The following is a 19,516-nucleotide window of genomic DNA, read 5'->3' as shown; positions in this document are numbered from 1 at the left end:
TCAGCTTTAGCATCATTCCTTCCAAAGAAATCCCAGGGCTGATCTCCTTCAGAATGGACTGGTTGGATCTCCTTGCAGTCCAAGGGACTCTAGCATGTGAGATGAGTGCTCAAACTACCGCACAATTGCACTCATCTGACATGCTAGTAAAGTAATGCTCAAAATTCTCCAAGCCAGGCTTCAGCAATACGTGAACCGTGAACTTCCTGATGTTCAAGCTGGTTTTAGAAAAGGCAGAGGAACCAGAGACCAAACTGCCAACATGCGCTGGATCATGGAAAAAGCAAGAGAGTTCCAGAAAAGCATCTATTTCTGCTTTATTGACTATGCCAAAGCCTTTGACTGTGTGGATCACAATAAACTGTGGAAAATTCTGAAAGAGATGGAAATACCAGATCACCTGACCTTCCTCTTGAGAAATCTGTATGCAGGTCAGGAAGCAACAGTTAGAACTGGACATGGAACAACAGACTGGTTCCAAATAGGAAAAGGAGTACATCAAGGCTGTATATTGTCACCCTGCTTATTTAATTTATATACAGAGTACATCATGAGAAATGCTGGACTGGAAGAAACACAAGCTGGAATCAAGATTGCCAGGAGAAATATCAATAACCTCAGATATGCAGATGACACCACCCTTATGGCAGAAAGTGAAGAGGAACTCAAAAGCCTCTTGATGAAAGTGAAAGTGGAGAGTGAAAATGTTGGCTTAAAAGCTCAACATTCAGAAAACGAAGATCATGGCATCTGGTCCCATCACTTCATGGGAAATAGATGGGAAAACAGTGGAAACAGTGTCAGACTTTCTTTTTCTGGGCTCCAAAATCACTGCAGATGGTGACTGCAGCCATGAAATTAAAAGACACTTACTCCTTGGAAGGAAAGTTATGACCAACCTAGATAGCACATTCAAAAGCAGAGACATTACTTTTGCCAACTAAGGTCCGTCTAGTCAAGGCTATGGTTTTTCCAGTGGTCATGTATGGATGTGAGAGTTGGACTGTGAAGAAGGCTGAGCCCCGAAGAATTGATGCTTTTGAACTGTGGTGTTGGAGAAGACTCTTGAGAGTCCCTTGGACTGCAAGGAGATCCAACCAGTCCATTCTGAAGGAGATCAGCCCTAGGATTTCTTTGGAAGGAATGATGCTAAAGCTGAAACTCCAGTACTTTGGCCACCTCATGCGAAGAGTTGACTCATTGGAAAAGACTCTGATGCTGGGAGGGATTGGGGGCAGGAGAAGAAGGGGACGACAGAGGATGAGATGGCTGGATGACATCACTGACTCGATGGACGTGAGTCTGAGTGAACTCTGGGAGTTGGTGATGGACAGGGAGGCCTGGCGTGCTGCGATTCATGGGGTCGCAAAGAGTCGGACACGACTGAGCAACTGAACTGAACTGAACTGATGTCTCCAGCATGGGCAGGGGAGTTCTTTACCACTAGCACCACCTGGGAAGCCCCTTCCTAGTTCTAGCACATAATTGCTGAAAAATGAGTGAAGCGTGGAATCACCAGCACAAAAACCACACCTCGACTCTCTCTCTTCCCCTTGGAGTTCTCAGGTGGGGGGTCCACGGTCCCTCCCACCCAGGTTTGCAGGCTGCAGGTGCCCCTCTGGGCAAAGTCCAGGGCAGAGCGGCACTCGACATGGGCACAGGGTCTCCCGACGTGGGCGCAGGGTCTCCCGACTGGAGTTCCTGGGGCACCTCTCTGCGTCTCTGTTTCTCACTTTCCGATCAGTGACAGTGGTTGTCAGTTTCATTACACGGGTCACTCAACTTTAACCCACGGTGGGGAAGGGGATGTCTTCCCTTCCTCCTTCCAGAGGTGACTCTAAACTCAAAGACCAGAACAAAGGCTACACACAAGAGATCACTTTCTCAGAATCCACAGGAAACACAGCTCTGAAGTCTTGTTTTAGAAAGCCTCCACCCCCACCTACCTCCCATGTAGGCTCTCTGCAGAGAGATGCCCTCCCCTGACCTTCCTGCACCAACACCTCTCCTCTGGGGAAGGCCCTGCACACAGAGGCGACTCCCGGATTCATCCCTCTCCTGCCCATAAACCATGTCCCTAATCCGAGTCACAATCTGGAATGAAATCCGATGGGCAGCAGGCTCCGCTGGAAGGTGACCAGGGCTTTGCCATGGCCTCAGAAGGCAGTTGGAGAGGGTGTGAGCCCCAGCTGGGTCACCAGTCCTGCGTGAGCCACAGGCAGCCCTTTGCTCTGCCAGTGTCCGGCTGACTGGTCTGACCACACACGTGCACACACCCTCAGAGGACCAGCATCAGTGCTCCGTCTACATCCAGAACAAGGAAGGGAATGCTTCCTAACACTGACTCAGGCTTCCCCCACCCGCCCCATGCCTGTTCAGGCTCCCAGGAACAAGGACACTGCCTAATGAGAGTCACGCTGCACCTCCCAGACTCTTCCGGGAAGGGGTCAGGTCAGAGCATCCACAGCCCCCAACCCCCTTCAAGGGGGGCTGCCCTGAGGACGCGAGTGCCAGGGACTCACACGTGGCCTAACAGCCACCAAGTAAAGCACACAGAGGAGCAAGCAGCTGCCTTATTTTGTGCTGGTGAGGACCCCCAGACTCCCTAACACAAGTGCCGGCTGATCAACAAGCAGACACACAGGTAACACTTCTGAGACAGCTGACCTGACACGCTTCCCGCCCACATGCAGCTCTCCACCCGAGAAAACCACGACAGGGGCAACTTGAAGTTCTGGACTCGTCAGTGTTTTTCTTTTACCCAAATGACATACAACTGTGTTTCTCAAATGAACCCAGGTGTCACCCGGACGGCCTGTTGGACTTGCCGGCTCCGGCCCACTCTGCCCAGGAGGTCTGGGCGTGCCAACCAGCCCCAGCTAATCTGAAGTAGGGGGCCAGTCCTGCCACAGTCAGCTCCAAGTGCTGGTCCTGCCAGGCAAGCAACGAGATCCAGGAGAGACGCAGAAAGTACGTTCCTTCTAAACGGTTAATCTGCCCTCCCTGGTGCCACACTCTCAACAGGAAAAAAAAATAAACACAATCTATTCTAAGAGTAACCCATAATTAGAAGGCTATGACTACGCTGTAGAAGGAACCGAGGAGAGAGGACACAGGAGTTTGCGGATTAATGAGCAACACCATGTGGAACTCTGCAGCCACAGACTGATAAACAAGGGCCTGAGACTGGCTCGGCAAACACGCCCTGACCTCTGAAGCTGAAGAAAACCCACTGGGCCAGAGGTCAGATCTGAGGTCTCACTTACATCACTCGGAGGAGCACAGCCATTCAGCAAATTGCATATGATGTAACTTTATTCTAGTATTTTTCCTTACAATTCTCAGAAAGGATATTTTTTGCAGCATTATTTTTTTTCTGTCATTTTTTAAAATTATGAAGGTATGACAACACATTTCTGGGAGGCTCAGAAAACACAGAATAAAGTTACATATAGTTTCACTATATATTACAATTATTTTTAAGTAGCTAAATTAAGATTTTTAGTTGGAGTTTCAATATAAAAAGCTCAAAAATTAACAGAATGAAAATATAGAAAAGTAGAAGGATACAGTAGACCTGAAAAGTACCATGAGCCAATTCAATATAATTAAGATTTATACAATTTTCACAAAACAGTATAATACAAATTCTATTCAAGTTCCCATAGACTGTAAACTAGGAGACACTGGAACATACCCAGGGATGTAAAACCAGGTGCAAAAATTTCATGGGCTAAAGGTATTGAAATCATACAGAATCTGTTCTATCACTGTGGAGTTATGTTAGAAATCAACGTCAAAAGATACTTGAAAATAACTCACATGTTTTCAAGTGCAATGTGACAAGGAGAGATCTTTGACTTAATCATCAAAAGCCTCAATAAAATTAGAAGAATGAAAAAACACAGAGGGTGATTACAAAGAAAGCATTTAAATGAGAAATTAATATCAAAGATACTTTAAAATCCCCATGTATTTGGAAATTAAATGTCCACTTTTAAATGATGAGTGTATTTAAGAAGCCATGGGCTTCCCAGGTGTCACAGTGGTAAAGAATCTGCCTGCCAATGCAGAAGATGCAGGAGATGCGGGTCCTATCCCTGGGTTGGGATGATCCCCTGGAGGAGGAAATAGCAACCCTCTCCAGTATTCTTCCCTAGGAAATCCTATGGACAGAGGAGCCTGGTGGGCCACAGTCCATGGGGCCACAAACAGTCAGACACAACTGAGCACATAGAAGACCAAGAAGCTGTAACAAGGAAAATTAGAAAATATTTGTACCAGAATTTGTTGCATGCAGCTGAAGCTGCTCAATGCAACAAAACACAATGTGCAATCTTGAAAAGAATTTTTTAAATTAATGAAGTTGAAATATTATAGGGGTGCATAAATCTATCATTCACTAATTAAGCATAGTCTTAATGAAGACAGAGAGTGTCCACAGGAGCTTGTGCAGCCATGCTGCCTCGGTTCAGTGGAGATGAAGGAAAATAAATCAAGGTCAGGTGTGTCAGATGGAGACAAAGCATATGGAACAGGCAAGGTGCCCACCAGGAAGCCCTGGGAAAGTCAGAGAACACCCAACCTGTGCTGGGTGTTGAAGAAGTAAGTCAGCAAAGGGGTGAGCAAGACAAAAGGAGGCACAGGAAAGCTACAGGAACACAGAGGTATGACTTTGCATGGTAAGTCACTGGGATGGGGGACATACTAATTCAGAGAGGGAGCCGGGGGCCAGTTCATGCTTAAACTCGGACTTTATCCTGAAGGCACTGGGAATCCATGTAAGAATTTTTAGCAGACATATTGAAATACAATTTGCTTAGAAAGAAGAGTGTGTGGAGACAGGATGGATTGAAGAGATCACTAAGGGAGTATCCTTCTGGAACGTCGTTACTCTGATTGATGGCCAAGATCATGCGACTGAAGAGGGTGGGGCAGGTGGTGGGTCTGCCCCCAGCGACGTCAACCGGCAAGTGAGTGGGCCAGCAACTAGCTAGACAACAGGGGAAAGTGGATGAGGACTCCGGGACAACATCCGTAAGGGTGTACAGCTGAGAAGAAGGGTACCGGTCACCGAGCTAGGACATGAGGGTGAGGGGCAACCACAGCTCACCAGTTCTGCTGGGGACAGGCCGGGTGCAAATTCTCACCCATCGTCTCCCAGGCTAGACTCTTCGCGCTGAGGACTGCCAAGGAGCCTGGGCAAGCTCAAGAGCAGGGCTCAGGAGGCAGGGACAATGACGGGGGAGAGAGGCGGGGACCCCAGCACAAGGTAGGGCTCTGAGAAGTACCAGCGTAAGTAAGCTTCCCAGGAAGTTCTTTGCCTGCGTGACCTTCCACGACAGGTGGTGTCCCCTAGGACGCTGGCGCTGCCCTGGGACCGGACGAGGGGAAAGTGATGCCGCCCGACATAGGGGACCCCACCATAGCGCAGAACCTGGTGGGCCAGCGCTCCCGGCTCCCCGCATCCCACCCCAGACGGGAAACAGGCCTCACCCCACTGACCTGAAGGCATCTCTCTGGGGTCTTTAGTTGATGCCTCTCCAGCCTGCAGACTCTCCTCGCTGGAAGCTCTCCATTTCCGTCCTCTCCTCCGTAACCGTGACCCAAGAAGTTCCCACGCCCACCTCAAGTTCGTCCAAGGTGGCCGAGCGCAGTCCTGCAGGGCCCTGGAGAGTGTGGGGTCTCAAAGGAAGACCTGTCTGAAGACAAAGAGGACTATCATATTGCAAAATGACCTGAGAGTGAGGACAAGGCCTTAATGTTTGAAAAACCAGATGACAATGTCGTGTCCTCGTGTGGTTGTCAAAGATGCTTCCTACCCTGGAGACGGGAATGAAGGGTTCAGGCTTCTTGAAAGAAAAAACCAGCCGAAAGTTCCTGAGGTCATGAAAGTAATGTTAAAATAGGGTTTCTAGGTCCACTCGCCCGTGAGCCAGACCCCCTCCACGCCCGGCGCTGCCACTTCCCGCGCACCTGCGCCCGGACCGCGCACCTGCGCCGCCCCTGTGCGGCCGGATCCAGAGGCCCGGCTGCGTCCAGACGCGGCGGCGACCGGGCGAGCATGCTCAGTCGGGTCCTGACCCGCTTCTGCGGCCGGGCCGCGGCGGGGGTCGGGACGCTCGCCCGCGAGGCTCACAGGGGACGGGGAGAGAGCGGCGGGGAGAGCCGAGCAGGGTCAGCCTGCCCTCGTGGGGCTCCAGCCCGGCGAACGTCGGCCCCCGCGGCGCCGCGAGAAGTCCGCCGCGCCGGGTTTTCGCCGCAGCCCTGGGGGCGGGACCCGGGAAGCTGATGTGGGCGTGTCTGGGCGTGGCCGCCGCGGTGGGGGCGGCCCTAGAAGGAGCCTGGTCCGGGTCCCCGCATCGCGGGGTCCGGCGGGTCTGCAAAGAGGCGAGCTTGCAGAGCGAGGCCGGGCCGCTCAACTTCTGCAGGCGCCTTGGAAAATCTGTCTTTCTTACTGAAAAAGCCCCGCAGTGGTCACTAGAGAAAACTTAGAAACTACAAGTAGTCTAGAAGGAGGTCTAGAATCCCGAGCTCCGGCTCAGAAGCCGCCGGTTGACGTCCCGCTCCTGCGGCTCCTCTCGGCCGCACAGGGTCCCTGCAAGGGTAGGTGCAGGAGCGGTGCAGCGTCGCGTGTCCAGCGCGGGTCCCCAGCCTTGAGGGCGGGAGCCCGGGACTCCCCCGGGACTGCCAAGGCCGCACGGAACCGGCACTGGACGGGGACGGCCGGGCGCGGGGTCCCGCCGCGGGTCCGCTAGGACCAAGGGGCCGCGCCCCACCTCCCGGCCCTGGTCCCTCCCCCGCGGGCCTGCCCACCGCCCCCAGCCCCGCCGGTCGCCCCGCCCCGCCGCGCTGCAGCGAAGACCCGGCGGCGCCGCGGCGCGCGCACTGGGCATGCTCCGCCCGGCCGCTGGGCTCCGCTCCGCTCCGCTCTGCTCTGGGAGGCTGGGCTCCGGGAGGCTCCGCAGCCCGCACATCAGCCGGCGCGGGGGCAGGGACAGCCGCCGAGAGGCTGCGGGCGTCGACACGGCGCGGCTCCCGGGCTGGCCATGGCGAGGAGCGCATGGCAGCCGCCGGAGTGGCGAGGCGGCGTCAGGTTAGCCGGGTTAGCTGGGCGCCGGCGGGCGGGGCGCGGGCGGTGGGGAGCCCTGCACCGCGTGGTGGCCGAGTCTCCGCGGTAGCGGCCGCCCAACTTTGGGGTGCTGGGGCTGGAGGAGCCCGCGGCTGGGGCTTCGCTCTGGGAGGCGCCCGGGTCCCCGCAGTGGGCTCCAGGGTCGCAGGATGTTGCGGGATCCCAGAGCAGCGGTGTGGGGACATCGCGTCCCAGGCTCGTGTCGTAGCCCTCCCATGGCGAGGAGCACGGTGTGCACCGCGCGCAGCCGAGGAGCCGGCAGGTCTCGGAGGAAAGGGGACGTCAAGCCACGGTGGGGCCTTCGCCGATTCCGGCTGCCCGGGTCACCGGACCTTAGTGACCGGGATGGGGGGTGTGCACTGTCCTGGGCCCCGCAGGCCCCGAGTGCTGGCGGCGCATCCTGGTGCCGCAGGAAAGCGGGGAGCTATGCGCTCAGGGAGCCGCCGCCTCCGCTGGAGCTCCCGGAGTTTGTCGCATTTGACTCCATAGCAAGTTGACATCGAATTGCTTCATGGCGTGGAATGGGAAAACGTGCTTCATAGGCTTAAAAAACAGAGTAATTGCAAAGCCGATTTATTTTAAGCTCGACCATTAACCCGCCTTCCAGTCCAAAAAAAGAGAAAAACTTGAGCCTGCAAGATTTATAAAGAAAACTAGCAAAAAGGAAAAACAAAATGTTTGTAGGTGCACTATCTGCTCACAGTGTAGAAAATAATCTGTTATGGTTGAATTGTCATTGTTTTTCAGAAGTTGGGTTACTGTAGACATCTTTATTGTGCGGTATTTTATACGTATAAGAACTTGGAAATACCGTGTGGCAGAAGCACAGTGTTTTTTTTTTATAAAGTTTTCTCACTTTTGTTTCTAAATGAAACATGTTTTCTCAGTTGCTACTATGCTGAACATAGTAAAATTGTTCAGGATGAAATGGAAGATGGGGGAAAAAATGTTTTCAGAAAGGAGTAAGTTAGAACAATGTAGTTCTACTGGGCTTATAATTTTCATGACAAATGCAGTTTGTAGGTCCCACCACAGTTTTTGCTGGTTCTTGAAACATTTGGCACCATTACTACCCTTATGGTTACTGGATTTCGGGAGCAAGGAAAACAATCCTTATTCCAGTGGGGAATAGTTCTGCCTCTAACTAAAGTTCTGATTCTCAAGCTGGTGGCCAAAAGCACCACTTAGTGGATACAGTTGTTTTATTTATTAAGCGTGTTACAAAACATCTGCTCTGTGCTCTTTATAGATTCTAGTAGACTTTTGAGGTGCATTTGCTTTTCATTGGTTGTGAATAGCTTTTAATGTTTGTTCGTGGGTGAGATGGTGCCAGCTCTCATTCCAGATGCTCTAAACCATTTCCCCATGCGGGCTGTGTGCCCTGCCTGTAGGTGACTGAGATTTAATAACAAGAGCATTTGACTCCATAGCAAGTTGACATTGAATTACTTGCTTCATGGCATGGAATGGGAAAAATGGGAAAACAGGTTGCAAGTGTCCAGACCACAAGAACAGCAACATGCTGACTCTTTCTGCAAATTAGACCTGCAATTCTTCATTTTAGTCAAAAAGTTTGGTTGGTGGTGTTCATTGCTCCTAAACATTTTTCTTAATGTGTTTGTAGAAAATTTTAGAAGTTTGAGAAAGAACCAAGTCAAATATTGAGAAAATGTGCTTCCCCTTTCTGTAGAAGTACATCCAGTTCAAAATCTCCTGTGTATATTACATACATGTAAAGCTTACCTGGTATGATGGGACTCGTGTTCTCAGGCTGCTTCCTAATACCAAATAATTATTGTGGCGAAGTTGCTTTTAACCCACAACACAGTAGTCAGATTTGGTCAAGAATCATTTCTTGGAATTCAGAAGTAGTGCGTGTGCCCAGTCGCTAACTTGTGTCCGACTCTGTGACCCTGTGGACTGTAGTTCCCCAGGCTCCTTCTCTGTCCATGGGATTTCTCAGGCAAGAATACTGGAGTGGGTTGCCATTTCCTTCTCCTTGGGCAGAAATAGTGCAGATAATAATTCCCCAATGCAGCATCTAACCAAGCATTTGGTGTGTGGCTCGCCCTTTTCTAGCCAAGCCCAGGAGGACATTTGACAGAACTTTGTGATCTATGGCAAATCACAGAAAAGTTAGAGAAGGGCTTCCCTGGTAGCTCACTGGTAAAGAATCTGCTTGCCAGTGCAGGAGACACGAGTTCGATCCCTGATCTGGGAGAATCACACGTGCCTTGCAGGAGACACGAGTTCGATCCCTGATCTGGGAGAATCACACGTGCCTTGGAGGAGACACGAGTTCGATCCCTGATCTGGGAGAATCACACGTGGCTTGCAGGAGACACAAGTTCGATCCCTGATCTGGGAGAATCACACGTGGCTTGCAGGAGACACGAGTTCGATCCCTGATCTGGGAGAATCACACGTGCCTTGGAGGAGACACGAGTTCGATCCCTGATCTGGGAGAATCACACGTGCCTTGGAGGAGACACGAGTTCGATCCCTGATCTGGGAGAATCACACGTGCCTTGGAGGAGACACGAGTTCGATCCCTGATCTGGGAGAATCACACGTGCCTTGGAGGAGACACGAGTTCGATCCCTGATCTGGGAGAATCACACGTGCCTTGGAGGAGACACGAGTTCGATCCCTGATCTGGGAGAATCACACGTGCCTTGGAGGAGACACGAGTTCGATCCCTGATCTGGGAGAATCACACGTGCCTTGGAGGAGACACGAGTTCGATCCCTGATCTGGGAGAATCACACGTGCCTTGGAGGAGACACGAGTTCGATCCCTGATCTGGGAGAATCACACGTGCCTTGGAGGAGACACGAGTTCGATCCCTGATCTGGGAGAATCACACGTGCCTTGGAGGAGACACGAGTTCGATCCCTGATCTGGGAGAATCACACGTGCCTTGGAGGAGACACGAGTTCGATCCCTGATCTGGGAGAATCACACGTGCCTTGCAGGAGACACGAGTTCGATCCCTGATCTGGGAGAATCACACGTGCCTTGGAGGAGACACGAGTTCGATCCCTGATCTGGGAGAATCACACGTGCCTTGGAGGAGACACGAGTTCGATCCCTGATCTGGGAGAATCACACGTGCCGTGCGGCACCTGAGCCTGTGCTCCACAACTGCTGAAACCCATGTGCCCTAGAGCCTGTGCTTTGCAACATGAGAAACCTCTACAATGAGAAGCCTGTTCGCTGCAACTAGAGAAAAGCTTGTGCAGCAATGAAGATCCACCACAGCCAAAAAATAAATAAATAAAATTATAAAGTTAGAAACAGCCTTAGATGCAAATGGTTGGTTTTAAGTTTGCTGGAAAACCTCCCTGGAATAGTTAAAGGATTAAAGGGCTTGGTTGATGATGTGATAAGGACCAGTGAAGAGCTGTCAGAACTAGTTTCTAAGTTATACTCAGCACAGAAGCCCTGTGTGTTTATTGGTCTTGCCTCTACCTGAGGTCTTTACTCTTTAAAACATCACATTCATTTTTTCTCCCCACCATCTTTATAATCAAGCCCCTAAGGCTGCAGAAGTGACTAAGACATGGTGATTCACAATCTAGTCAGAGAGACAGGCTTGAGCACAAATAACAAGGTAAGTGCTGCCCAAGAGGCATCTGAACCAGGAACGGAAAATGTGCAGGAAGGAGGCCCTTGGGGTGGAGGGGAGGAGGCTTCATGATAATAGTGATAATAATAGGAATGCCTGAGGAATTGGATAGGCGTCTTCTGGCCGGAAGTGGGCTCTCCAAACAGACAGACCACCATGATGGTAGTTAAGCCAATGCCCTCCCTCCCTGCCCAAGATGTCCACTTCTGGACTTTGCAGGTGTGATTAGATGGAGGGTCTGGAGATGGAGAGATTGTTCTGAGTTATCCAGTGGGCCCCATGTCATCACAAGCGTGCTTACAAGTGGAAGAGAGAAGCAGAGTGTGTGTGTGTGTGTGTGCATGCTCAGTCACGTTTGACTTTTTTGCGACCGCATGGACCTGGTGGCTCAGAGGGTGAAGCGTCTGCCTTCAATGCAGAAGACCCAGGTTCAATCCCTGGGTCGGGAAGATCCCCTGAAGAAGGAAATGGCAACCCACTCCAGTATTCTTGCCTGGAGAATCCCATGGACAGAGGAGCCTGGTGGGCTACAGTCCACGGGGTCGCAAAGAGTCAGACACGACTGAGTGACTTCACCATGGACTGGAGCCCACTAGGCTCTTCTGTCCATGGGATTTCCCAGGCAAGAATACTGGAGTGGGTTGCCATTCCCTTCTCCAGGGATCTTCCCAACCCAGGGACTGAACCTGAGTCTCCTACATCTCCTATATTTCAGACAGCTTCTTTACTGCTGAGCCACCAGGGAAGCCCACTCAGTGTCAGATGCGTGTGAGGAAGACTCGCTGGCCATTGCTGCCCTTGAAGATGGAAGGGCCAGGGAACGAGGAGGGAGGCGGGGGTGGGACAGCCTATGGAAGCTGGTGAAGGTAAGGACACGGATGTCCCTCCCCCACCCCCTGCCAGTTCCTTGCTTAGCCCGTCCTGACCATGCGGAACTTTTAACCTGCAGGATCGAAAGATAACAGGGGTGTGTTCTAAGTCACTAGGTTTGTGACTTGGTGCCTTAGGAGGGAGCCCAAGAAAGGTCATCTGACCGTACACGAGGAAAGGTCTGGTGTGATGGGATCGGGAGCTGGGGCAGAGGAGTTTGGATTTCATCATATTCTTGATAAATATGGGACATCACCTAAGGACTTTGAAACAGGAGCCTGTGACAGACAAACTGCTGCCGTTTTATCTTCCTAAACCCCAGGATTCACAGGGCAGTTCGACAAAGGGTGTGTAACCGGAGGTCATCCGTGGCAGTGGGGAATCTGGAACCAGTGTGTCGTATAACTCAGTTCTCCTCTTTAATCTGAAATGGTCTTAGTATGCATGTGTGAAATTAACAGCTTAAAATAGGACTTCCGCGGTGGTCCAGTGGGTGAGACTCCTTGCTCCCAACGTGGGAGGGCCTTAGCTTCACTCTCTTGTCCAGGGAACTAGATCCCACACGTCGCAGCTGAGAGTCCACATGCTCCAACTAAAGATCCCCAGTGCAGCACACAAGATGGAAGATGCCATGGGCTGCAGCTAAGACCCAATGCAGCCAAAGAACTAATTTTAAAAAAGAGCTTAAGAAAACTTGCATTCACAGTTCATTAGTACAGGAAGCACGGAGACAGTAAAGCAGTGGAGTGGTCACATTTTGACTATTTTGTTTCTGTCCGTTGTCCTCTTTTTTTATTAAAGTATAGTTGTACACTATGGCACCCCACTCAGTACTCTTGCCTGGAAAATCCCATGGACGGAGGAGCCTGGTGGGCTGCAGTCCATGAGGTCGCTAAGAGTCGGACACGACTGAGCGACTTCACTTTCACTTTTCACTTTTCATGCATTGGAGAAGGAAATGGCAACCCACTCCAGTGTTCTTGCCTGGAGAATCCCAGAAACAGAGGAGCCTGGTAGGAGGCTGTCTATGGGGTCGCACAGAGTCGGACACGACTGAAGTGACTTAGCAGCAGCAGCAGCATAGTTGTACACTATTATATAAATTACAGGTATACAATACAATGATTCACACTTTTTTAAAGGTTGTGCTTCATCTGTAGTTATTGTAAAATTTGATTGTGTTCCCATATTTTACAGTATATCCTTGTAGCTTATTTTGTTATTTAATTTTTACAGTGTTGTGTCTCTGCTCACAACAATGCAAATCAGCCATAATGATACATATTAATACATCCACTCCCTCCTGAGCCTCCCCTCCCCGCTCCACCCCTCTAGTGCGTCACAGAGCGCCAGACTGAGCTTCCTGTCACTGTCCTCCCAACAGACAGCTGCTCTGCTGAATACACACGGAGCACAGCAGACATGAAGACATGAGTCTGTGGGCAAGTCAGGTTGAACGTGCTACCTTGAGGCGATGCCAGGTCACTGGGCCAACTCTGACCAGTGGGCGGGAGCTGTCTGTCATGTCATGGGCTCATAGGGACTCCACTGAGAAACTGCTCCCCCATCAGCAGTGTTTCTGTAGGCTCTGCATCTGCCGGGGGGCAAGTGACAGTTATCATACCAGGCACCCTAACTTACGGATTTAAATGTTAAGAAATCCAATCATTCTTTCCAGTCTCTTTTATGTACAGTCTCTTTCACGTACAAGGGCTTAATATCGGTCCTGTAAAAACCTGTAATTGGGGTAAATTTACATCTCTGTGTGTCTGGAAAACCAAATCTGAAGAAATCTTCTACCTTAGGTGTGACAAGAGTAGCTCCAAGTTGAAACGGAACTACATGTAGAAAAATTAGTAAGGGAGAACAGATTTTTCCAACAACATGGTAAAGGAAGACCTGTGCTGACAAAATCCAATCCTAGGACCAACACTGAGATGTGATCGAAACTTACCTTAATGGAAACACAGCTGTGAATCTACAGTTTAGCTTCCATCTGCATAACTTTGTAAGGTTTATACCTGGACTTCCTTAATTGAGTATAAAAATGCACTAACTATTATTTTACACTGTGCAGGACAAGCTCAGTATAAGCTGTTCTGTCTTGACGCTCCTCTCCCTTAGGCTCTGGGATACAGGTTTGTCATTCTCTAAGGGTTTATCTTTCCTTTGCTGGTTTCTAACACTTCCCTGGTGGCTCAGATGGTAAAGCGTCTGTCTACAATGCAGGAGACCTGGGTTCGATCCCTGGGTCAGGAAGATCCCCTGGAGAAGGAAATGGCAATCCACTCCAGTGCTATTGCCTGGAAAACCCCATGGACAGAGGAGCCTGGTAGCCTGGTAGTCCATGGGGTTGCAAAGAGTCGGACACGACTGAGCGACTTCACTTCACTAACCTTACTCCTCTCGTCATGAGGTCCATTTTGTTCCTTCTGGGTGATCTATTTTTCTCCATGACCATACCAGTCACCCACACGCCAGTGTCCCCAAATCTCTGCCTTTAGATAAGCCTGTCTCATCCATTCACTGATTCATCTCAGCAAGTATTGATAACCTGAGAGCTTATAATCGAGGGGAAGGACAGCTGTGCACAAAGATGATTGCAGTGAAACTGTGAGGTTCTGGGTGAAGCTCAGTGAGTAGAGGAGTGTCTGGGGCTATCTGGGAAGTCCTGGTTGGCTTTGAACCGAGACTTGAGGGCTGAGTAGGGGGTTCCAGGTGTGTGAGACTGTGGAAGGCAGCACGTCTAGAGGACACGGGTGCTGAGAGAGCTCTGAACAAGGCTATAGAGGCTGGCAGGCAGGAGTCCGAATGGAGGATCCTGTGTGTCCTGCCGTGAACTTCAGTTTTATACTAGTGGCGGGATGAGGACCTGGAGGATGTCTGAATCGGATCTCTCAGAGTCAGCCCGCTTCAGCAGCCCCTCAGTGTGTGGACTGCAGGCAGGCCGGCAGGACGGAATCCATCGGGCAGTGCTAGTCAGGAGTGAGCGCTTAAACCAGGAGGAGGGAGGAGGCGCATCTGTCAGGTGTGTGACAGCTGCTTCTAGAGGGATTATGGGCCACGAGACTGGTTTAACCAGACGGAACTGAAGCTGATGGGAGCAGAGCAGGAAAGCCCAGGTTAGTCAGTGTCGCTCAGTCATGTCCCACTCTTCACAGCCCCATGGGACTGGAGCCCACTAGGCTCCTCTGTCCCTGGGAATCTCCAGGCGAGAATACTGGAGTGGGTTGCCATTCCCTTCTCCAGGGGATCGTCACACCCAGAGATGGAATCATGGTCTCCTGCATTATAAGCAGATTGTTTACCATTTGAGCCACCAGGGAAGCCCCAGGGCTGTAGTCAGAACTGCATTACTGCAGGGCACAGACTTCCTAAGCCAGGCAAGGGAGAAAGAAAGAAGGGATTAATTCTCTGGTGATTATCCAGCTTGGTTGGTCAGTTTTCATTCCAATGCCAAAGAATGCTCAAACTCCTGCACAATTGCATTCATCTCACACACTAGCAAAGTAATGTTCAAAATTCTCCAAGCTAGGCTTCAACAGTATGTGAACAGTAAACTTCCAGATGTTCAAGCTAGATTTAGAAAAGGCAGAGGAACCAGAGATCAAATTGCCAACATCCGTTGGATCATTGAAAAACCAAGAGAGTTCCAGAAAAACATCTACTTCTGCTTTATTGACTACACCAAAGCCTTTGACTGTGTGGATCACCACAAACTATGGAAAATTCTGAAAGAGATAGGAATACCAGACCACCTTACATGCCTCCTGAGAAATCTGTATGCGGGTCAAGAAACAACAGTTAGAACTGGACATGGAACAACAGACTGGTTTCAAATTGGGAAAGGAGTTACATCAAGGCTGTATATTGTCACCCTGCTTATTTAATTTATATGCACATGCCGGGGTCCAGCCCTGGCTGATCCAGGGTATTCGAAGCGGGGACGGCGTCGGCGACCTATTTATTTAAATATTTTATCAAAGATATAAAAAGTAATAGGATGAGGATAGCTCAGTAGGAAAATTCAGTGGAGAAAAGAGGCTGAGTAGCTTGGTTTACGCGGGAGACCAATAAAACTTCAAGACAAGAAGTTTGCACCACTTACATAGGCCGTAGGCGTCCTTCCGTTCTCCCGAAGGAGAGGAGACACTGAGGCCTCCCCGGTCGGATCTTAGAAGCCCAGGCATAATTAGTAAGCATGGCAGGTTCCGCGCTCCAGATGGAGACTCAGCCAGAGTGGGAGAGAGAGCGACATGGGGAGACCAGTATTTCGAGAAACTGATCCCAATTCTTTATTTTCCATGGTCTACTTTTATACACTGAGATGTTACGCAAAAGTCACGCGGGGTCAGCAGTCCTGACTTTTATCAAAGTCAGGTGCTTCACACAAATGTATACAGAGGTCTTAGGGGTGTTACATCATCTTCTGGCCAGGGGGGGCCTGCTGACAATTTACGACCCTCTCCTTGTGACAGCGGTCAGTCAACCAGAACACTTATTTCTCCAGGGGTGATTATTCTCAAAATAGACACCACCCAAATAAAGTTACATTCCTACAGGGTGAGGGTATAGTGGGTTTTAGTTAAGGAAAGAATTTACTTAGCCTAAGGTCTAACGTGATTAATATCAAAGGTTAATACTTATTTCTTCTATATATTCATTAATGTGTGTAAGGGCAGGGGATATGGAGACTTAGCAACAAACATTGGCTCAACAAATGAAAAATCCTTCACCAATACAATTTCTAATCAGCCCATTATACTAATAGTTTTCTAACTTTTCTAAGGAACCTGTTTTTAGAAGGTTTAAAGCATCTTGTGCCTCTCACGGTTGGGAGGCTGTGAGCGATCACATGTGGCTGGACAAGCCTGTCAGGCAGGCCGGAGAACCTTCAGAGGAGTTTGTAGGTTAAAACACTCTTATCACGCCCAGGAATTATTATTAACTGGAGCTCTAAGTTAACTCCTTCTCTGAAAGAGGTGGTGGGGGACAGCCCCCCATAAAGTCAGAGGTGTAGGTGAGCACAAAGTAGTAAAGTAGGCAGGCTCCGGTTACGGGGGTAGATGCTCAAGGATTTCCAGGGGGACTCCTGAGGCTCGATCCTGCCTTTGCGTATGTCAAGCCTCCTTCCTCATGACCTTTGCCACGGGCGGAGTACCTCAGTCTGGCCCCCAGCATGCACAGTACATCATGAGAAATGCTGGACTGGATGAAGCACAAACTGGAATCAAGATTTCCAGGAGAAATATCAATAACCTCATATATGCAGATGATACAACCCTTATGGCAGAAAGCTAAAAAGAACTAAAGAGCCTCTTGATACAAGTGAAAGAGGAGAGTGAAAAGGTTGGCTTAAAACTCAACACTCAGGAAACTAAGATCATAGCATCCAGTCCCATCACTTCATGGCAAATAGATGGGGAAACACTGGAAACAGTGACAGACTTTATTTTGGGGGGCTCCAAAATCACCACAGATGGTGACCGCAGCCATGAAATTAAAAGACGCTTACTCCTTGGAAGAAAAGTTATGACCAACCTAGATAGCATATTCAAAAGCAGAGACATTACTTTGCCAACAAAGGTCCATCTAGTCAAAGCTATGGTTTTTCCAGAGTCAGGTATGGATGTGAGAGTTGGACTATAAAGAAAGCTGAGCACCGAAAAATTGATACTTTTGAACTGTGGTGTTGGAGAAGACTCTTGAGAGTCCTGTGGTCAGCAAGGAGATGCAACCAGTCCATCCTGAAGGAAATCAGTCCTGAATATTCATTGGAAGGACTGATGTTGAAGCTGAAACTCCAATACTCTGGCCACCTGATGTGAAGAAGTGACTCATTGGAAAAGACCCTGATGCTGGAAAAGATTGAAGGCAGGAAGAGAAGGGGACGACAGAGGATGAGATGGTTGGATGGCATTATGGACTCAATGACATGAGTTTGAGTAAACTCTGGGAGTTGGTGATGGACAGGGAGGCCTGACGTGCTGTGGTCCATGGGATTGCAAAGATTCAGACAGGACTGAGCAACTGTACTGAACTGAACCGATTATCCAGCTTCTGGTCAGAAGTCTGGGGCTTTCCAGGGAGACTGAAAGGAAATCAGTGTGGGTAGAATTCCTAATTCTGGATTTAGAAGGTGACTCTTTTAGAAACTGGGAAAAGGAAATGCCAACCCACTCCAGTATTCTTGCCTGGAGCATCCCATGGACAGAGTCTGGCAGGCTGCAGCCCATTGGGTCGCAGAGAGTTGGACATGACTGAAACGACTGAGCTCTGCACTCTGTTAGACACTCGGCTGAAGTTGCTTCTTTGTCATCAGTGGGAAAGAGGAAGCTTGCTGGGCAGATGTTTAAATAGTGTCCCAACCCTTTCCTTCCATTGAGGATTTGAGGTGGTTGATGGTTTGAGGAAAAGTGTAAGGGAATCGTTTGCTCCTTAAAAAAAAAAAATCAAAGAATTGGAGTCGGTACCCACTGACAGAGCTGGAGGTAGCAGACTGGGGTTCCTTAAAGCAGTAAGTCTCTTATAAGAGATAGGACATGATTATTTCCATGCCTGTCCCTTTACAGAGGAGCCTGGTGGGCTACAGTCCACAGGGTCACAAAGAGACATGACTGAGCAGCTAACACTAACCTGGGCTTTCCTGCCCCCACCTCCGCCTCCCGCCTGCCACTTCCATCTCTCTGGTTAAACATTGTGGTGGACAGTCTCTCTGCCCTCAGTCCCTCTGGAAGTGGTCATCACACAGCTGACAGATGCTCCAACCACGCAGGAGTTATGATGCCTCTTCTCCCTTCTGCCCACATGGCTGCTGTGTCCAGGGCTGTGCCTGATTTAAGTGTTTCTCCCTCTGATTAACACTTTACCCCTACTTGCTTGAATGTGCCAAGAGCTCTGTGACATTTGTGGCAGTGGGGACCATCCCACGTTGGCCCACTGACTCCTTTGTCTACTCTAAAGGGGTAGTTGTGCTTTCTTAAAGGTAATCAGATCAGATCAGATCAGGTCAGTCGCTCAGTCATGTCTGACTCTTTGCGACCCCATGAATCGCAGCATGCCAGGCCTCCCTGTCCATCACCAACTCCTGGACTTATGTCCATCGAGTCAGTGATGCCATCCAGCCATCTCATCCTCTGTCGTCCCCTTCTCCTCATGCCCCCAATCCCTCCCAGCATCAGAGTCTTTTCCAATGAGTCAACTCTTCGCATGAGGTGGCCAAAGTACTGCAGTTTCAGCTTTAGCATCGTTCCTTCCAAAGAAATCCCAGGGCTGATCTCCTTCAGAATGGACTGGTTGGCTCTCCTTGCAGTCCAAGGGACTCTCAAGAGTCTTCTCCAACACCACAGTTCAAAAGCATCAATTTCGGCGCTCAGCCTTCTTCACAGCTCAACTCTCACATCCATACATGACCACCGGAAAAACCATAACCTTGATTAGACGAACCTTTGTTGGCAAAGTAATGTCTCTGCTTCTAGATATGCTATCTAGGTTGGTCATAACTTTCCTTCCAAGGAGTAAGTGTCTTTTAATTTCATGGCTGCAGTCACCATCTGTGGTGATTTTGGAGCCCAGAAAAAGAAAGTCTGCCACTGTTTCCACTGTTTCCCCATCTATTTCCCATTAAGTGACGGGACCGGATGCCATGATCTTCATTTTCTGAATGTTGAGCTTTAAGCCAACTTTTTCACTCCCCACTTTCACCTTCATCAAGAGGCTTTTGAGTTCCTCTTCACTTTCTGCCATAAGGGTGGTGTCATCTGCATATCTGAGGTTATTGATATTTCTCCCGACAATCTTGATTCCAGCTTGTGTTTCTTCCAGTCCAGCGTTTCTCATGATGCACTCTGCATATAAGTTAAATAAACAGGGTGACAATATATAGC

The 19,516-nt window shown here is 49.8% G+C and overlaps 2 protein-coding genes across 24 annotated transcripts in view; one reads left to right on the top strand and one right to left on the bottom strand.

Moving 5' to 3' along the window:
- LOC147366544 (uncharacterized) overlaps positions 1–7,065 on the bottom strand; it is a 204,795-nt gene extending 197,730 nt beyond the window's left edge. For 9 of the 20 annotated variants that reach the window (XM_086414206.1, XM_086414205.1, XM_086414202.1 and 6 more), the window contains exons 1-2: positions 5,977–7,065; positions 5,506–5,702 (exon numbers count right to left, since the gene is read on the bottom strand). In XM_086414206.1, coding sequence (XP_086270332.1) covers positions 6,499–7,065 — 567 coding nt within the window. In that variant the 3' untranslated portion in view covers positions 5,506–5,702; positions 5,977–6,498. The other 11 variants (XM_086414211.1, XM_086414196.1, XM_086414213.1 and 8 more) reach the window with 9 other exon arrangements.
- Positions 4,550–19,516, top strand: part of MFAP3L (microfibril associated protein 3 like) — a 55,335-nt gene continuing 40,368 nt past the window's right edge. Inside the window, exon 1 of one of the 4 annotated variants that reach the window (XM_086414191.1) lies at positions 4,550–4,682. The gene's annotated coding sequence lies outside the window, so the exon portion shown is untranslated. Of the gene's footprint in view, positions 4,683–6,473; positions 6,607–6,959; positions 7,097–11,604; positions 11,627–19,516 lie in introns of those variants that run through there. The other 3 variants (XM_086414190.1, XM_086414189.1, XM_086414192.1) reach the window with 3 other exon arrangements.

The sequence above is a fragment of the Bos grunniens genome, chromosome 8 (genome assembly GCF_055505025.1).
Source record: "Bos grunniens cultivar Pamir isolate PY7600 chromosome 8, Bosgru_T2T1.0, whole genome shotgun sequence".
Lineage (NCBI taxonomy): Eukaryota > Metazoa > Chordata > Mammalia > Artiodactyla > Bovidae > Bos > Bos grunniens.
The sequence above is the reverse complement of the archived record's forward strand: the minus strand, read 5'-3'. Positions and strand labels throughout refer to the sequence as shown.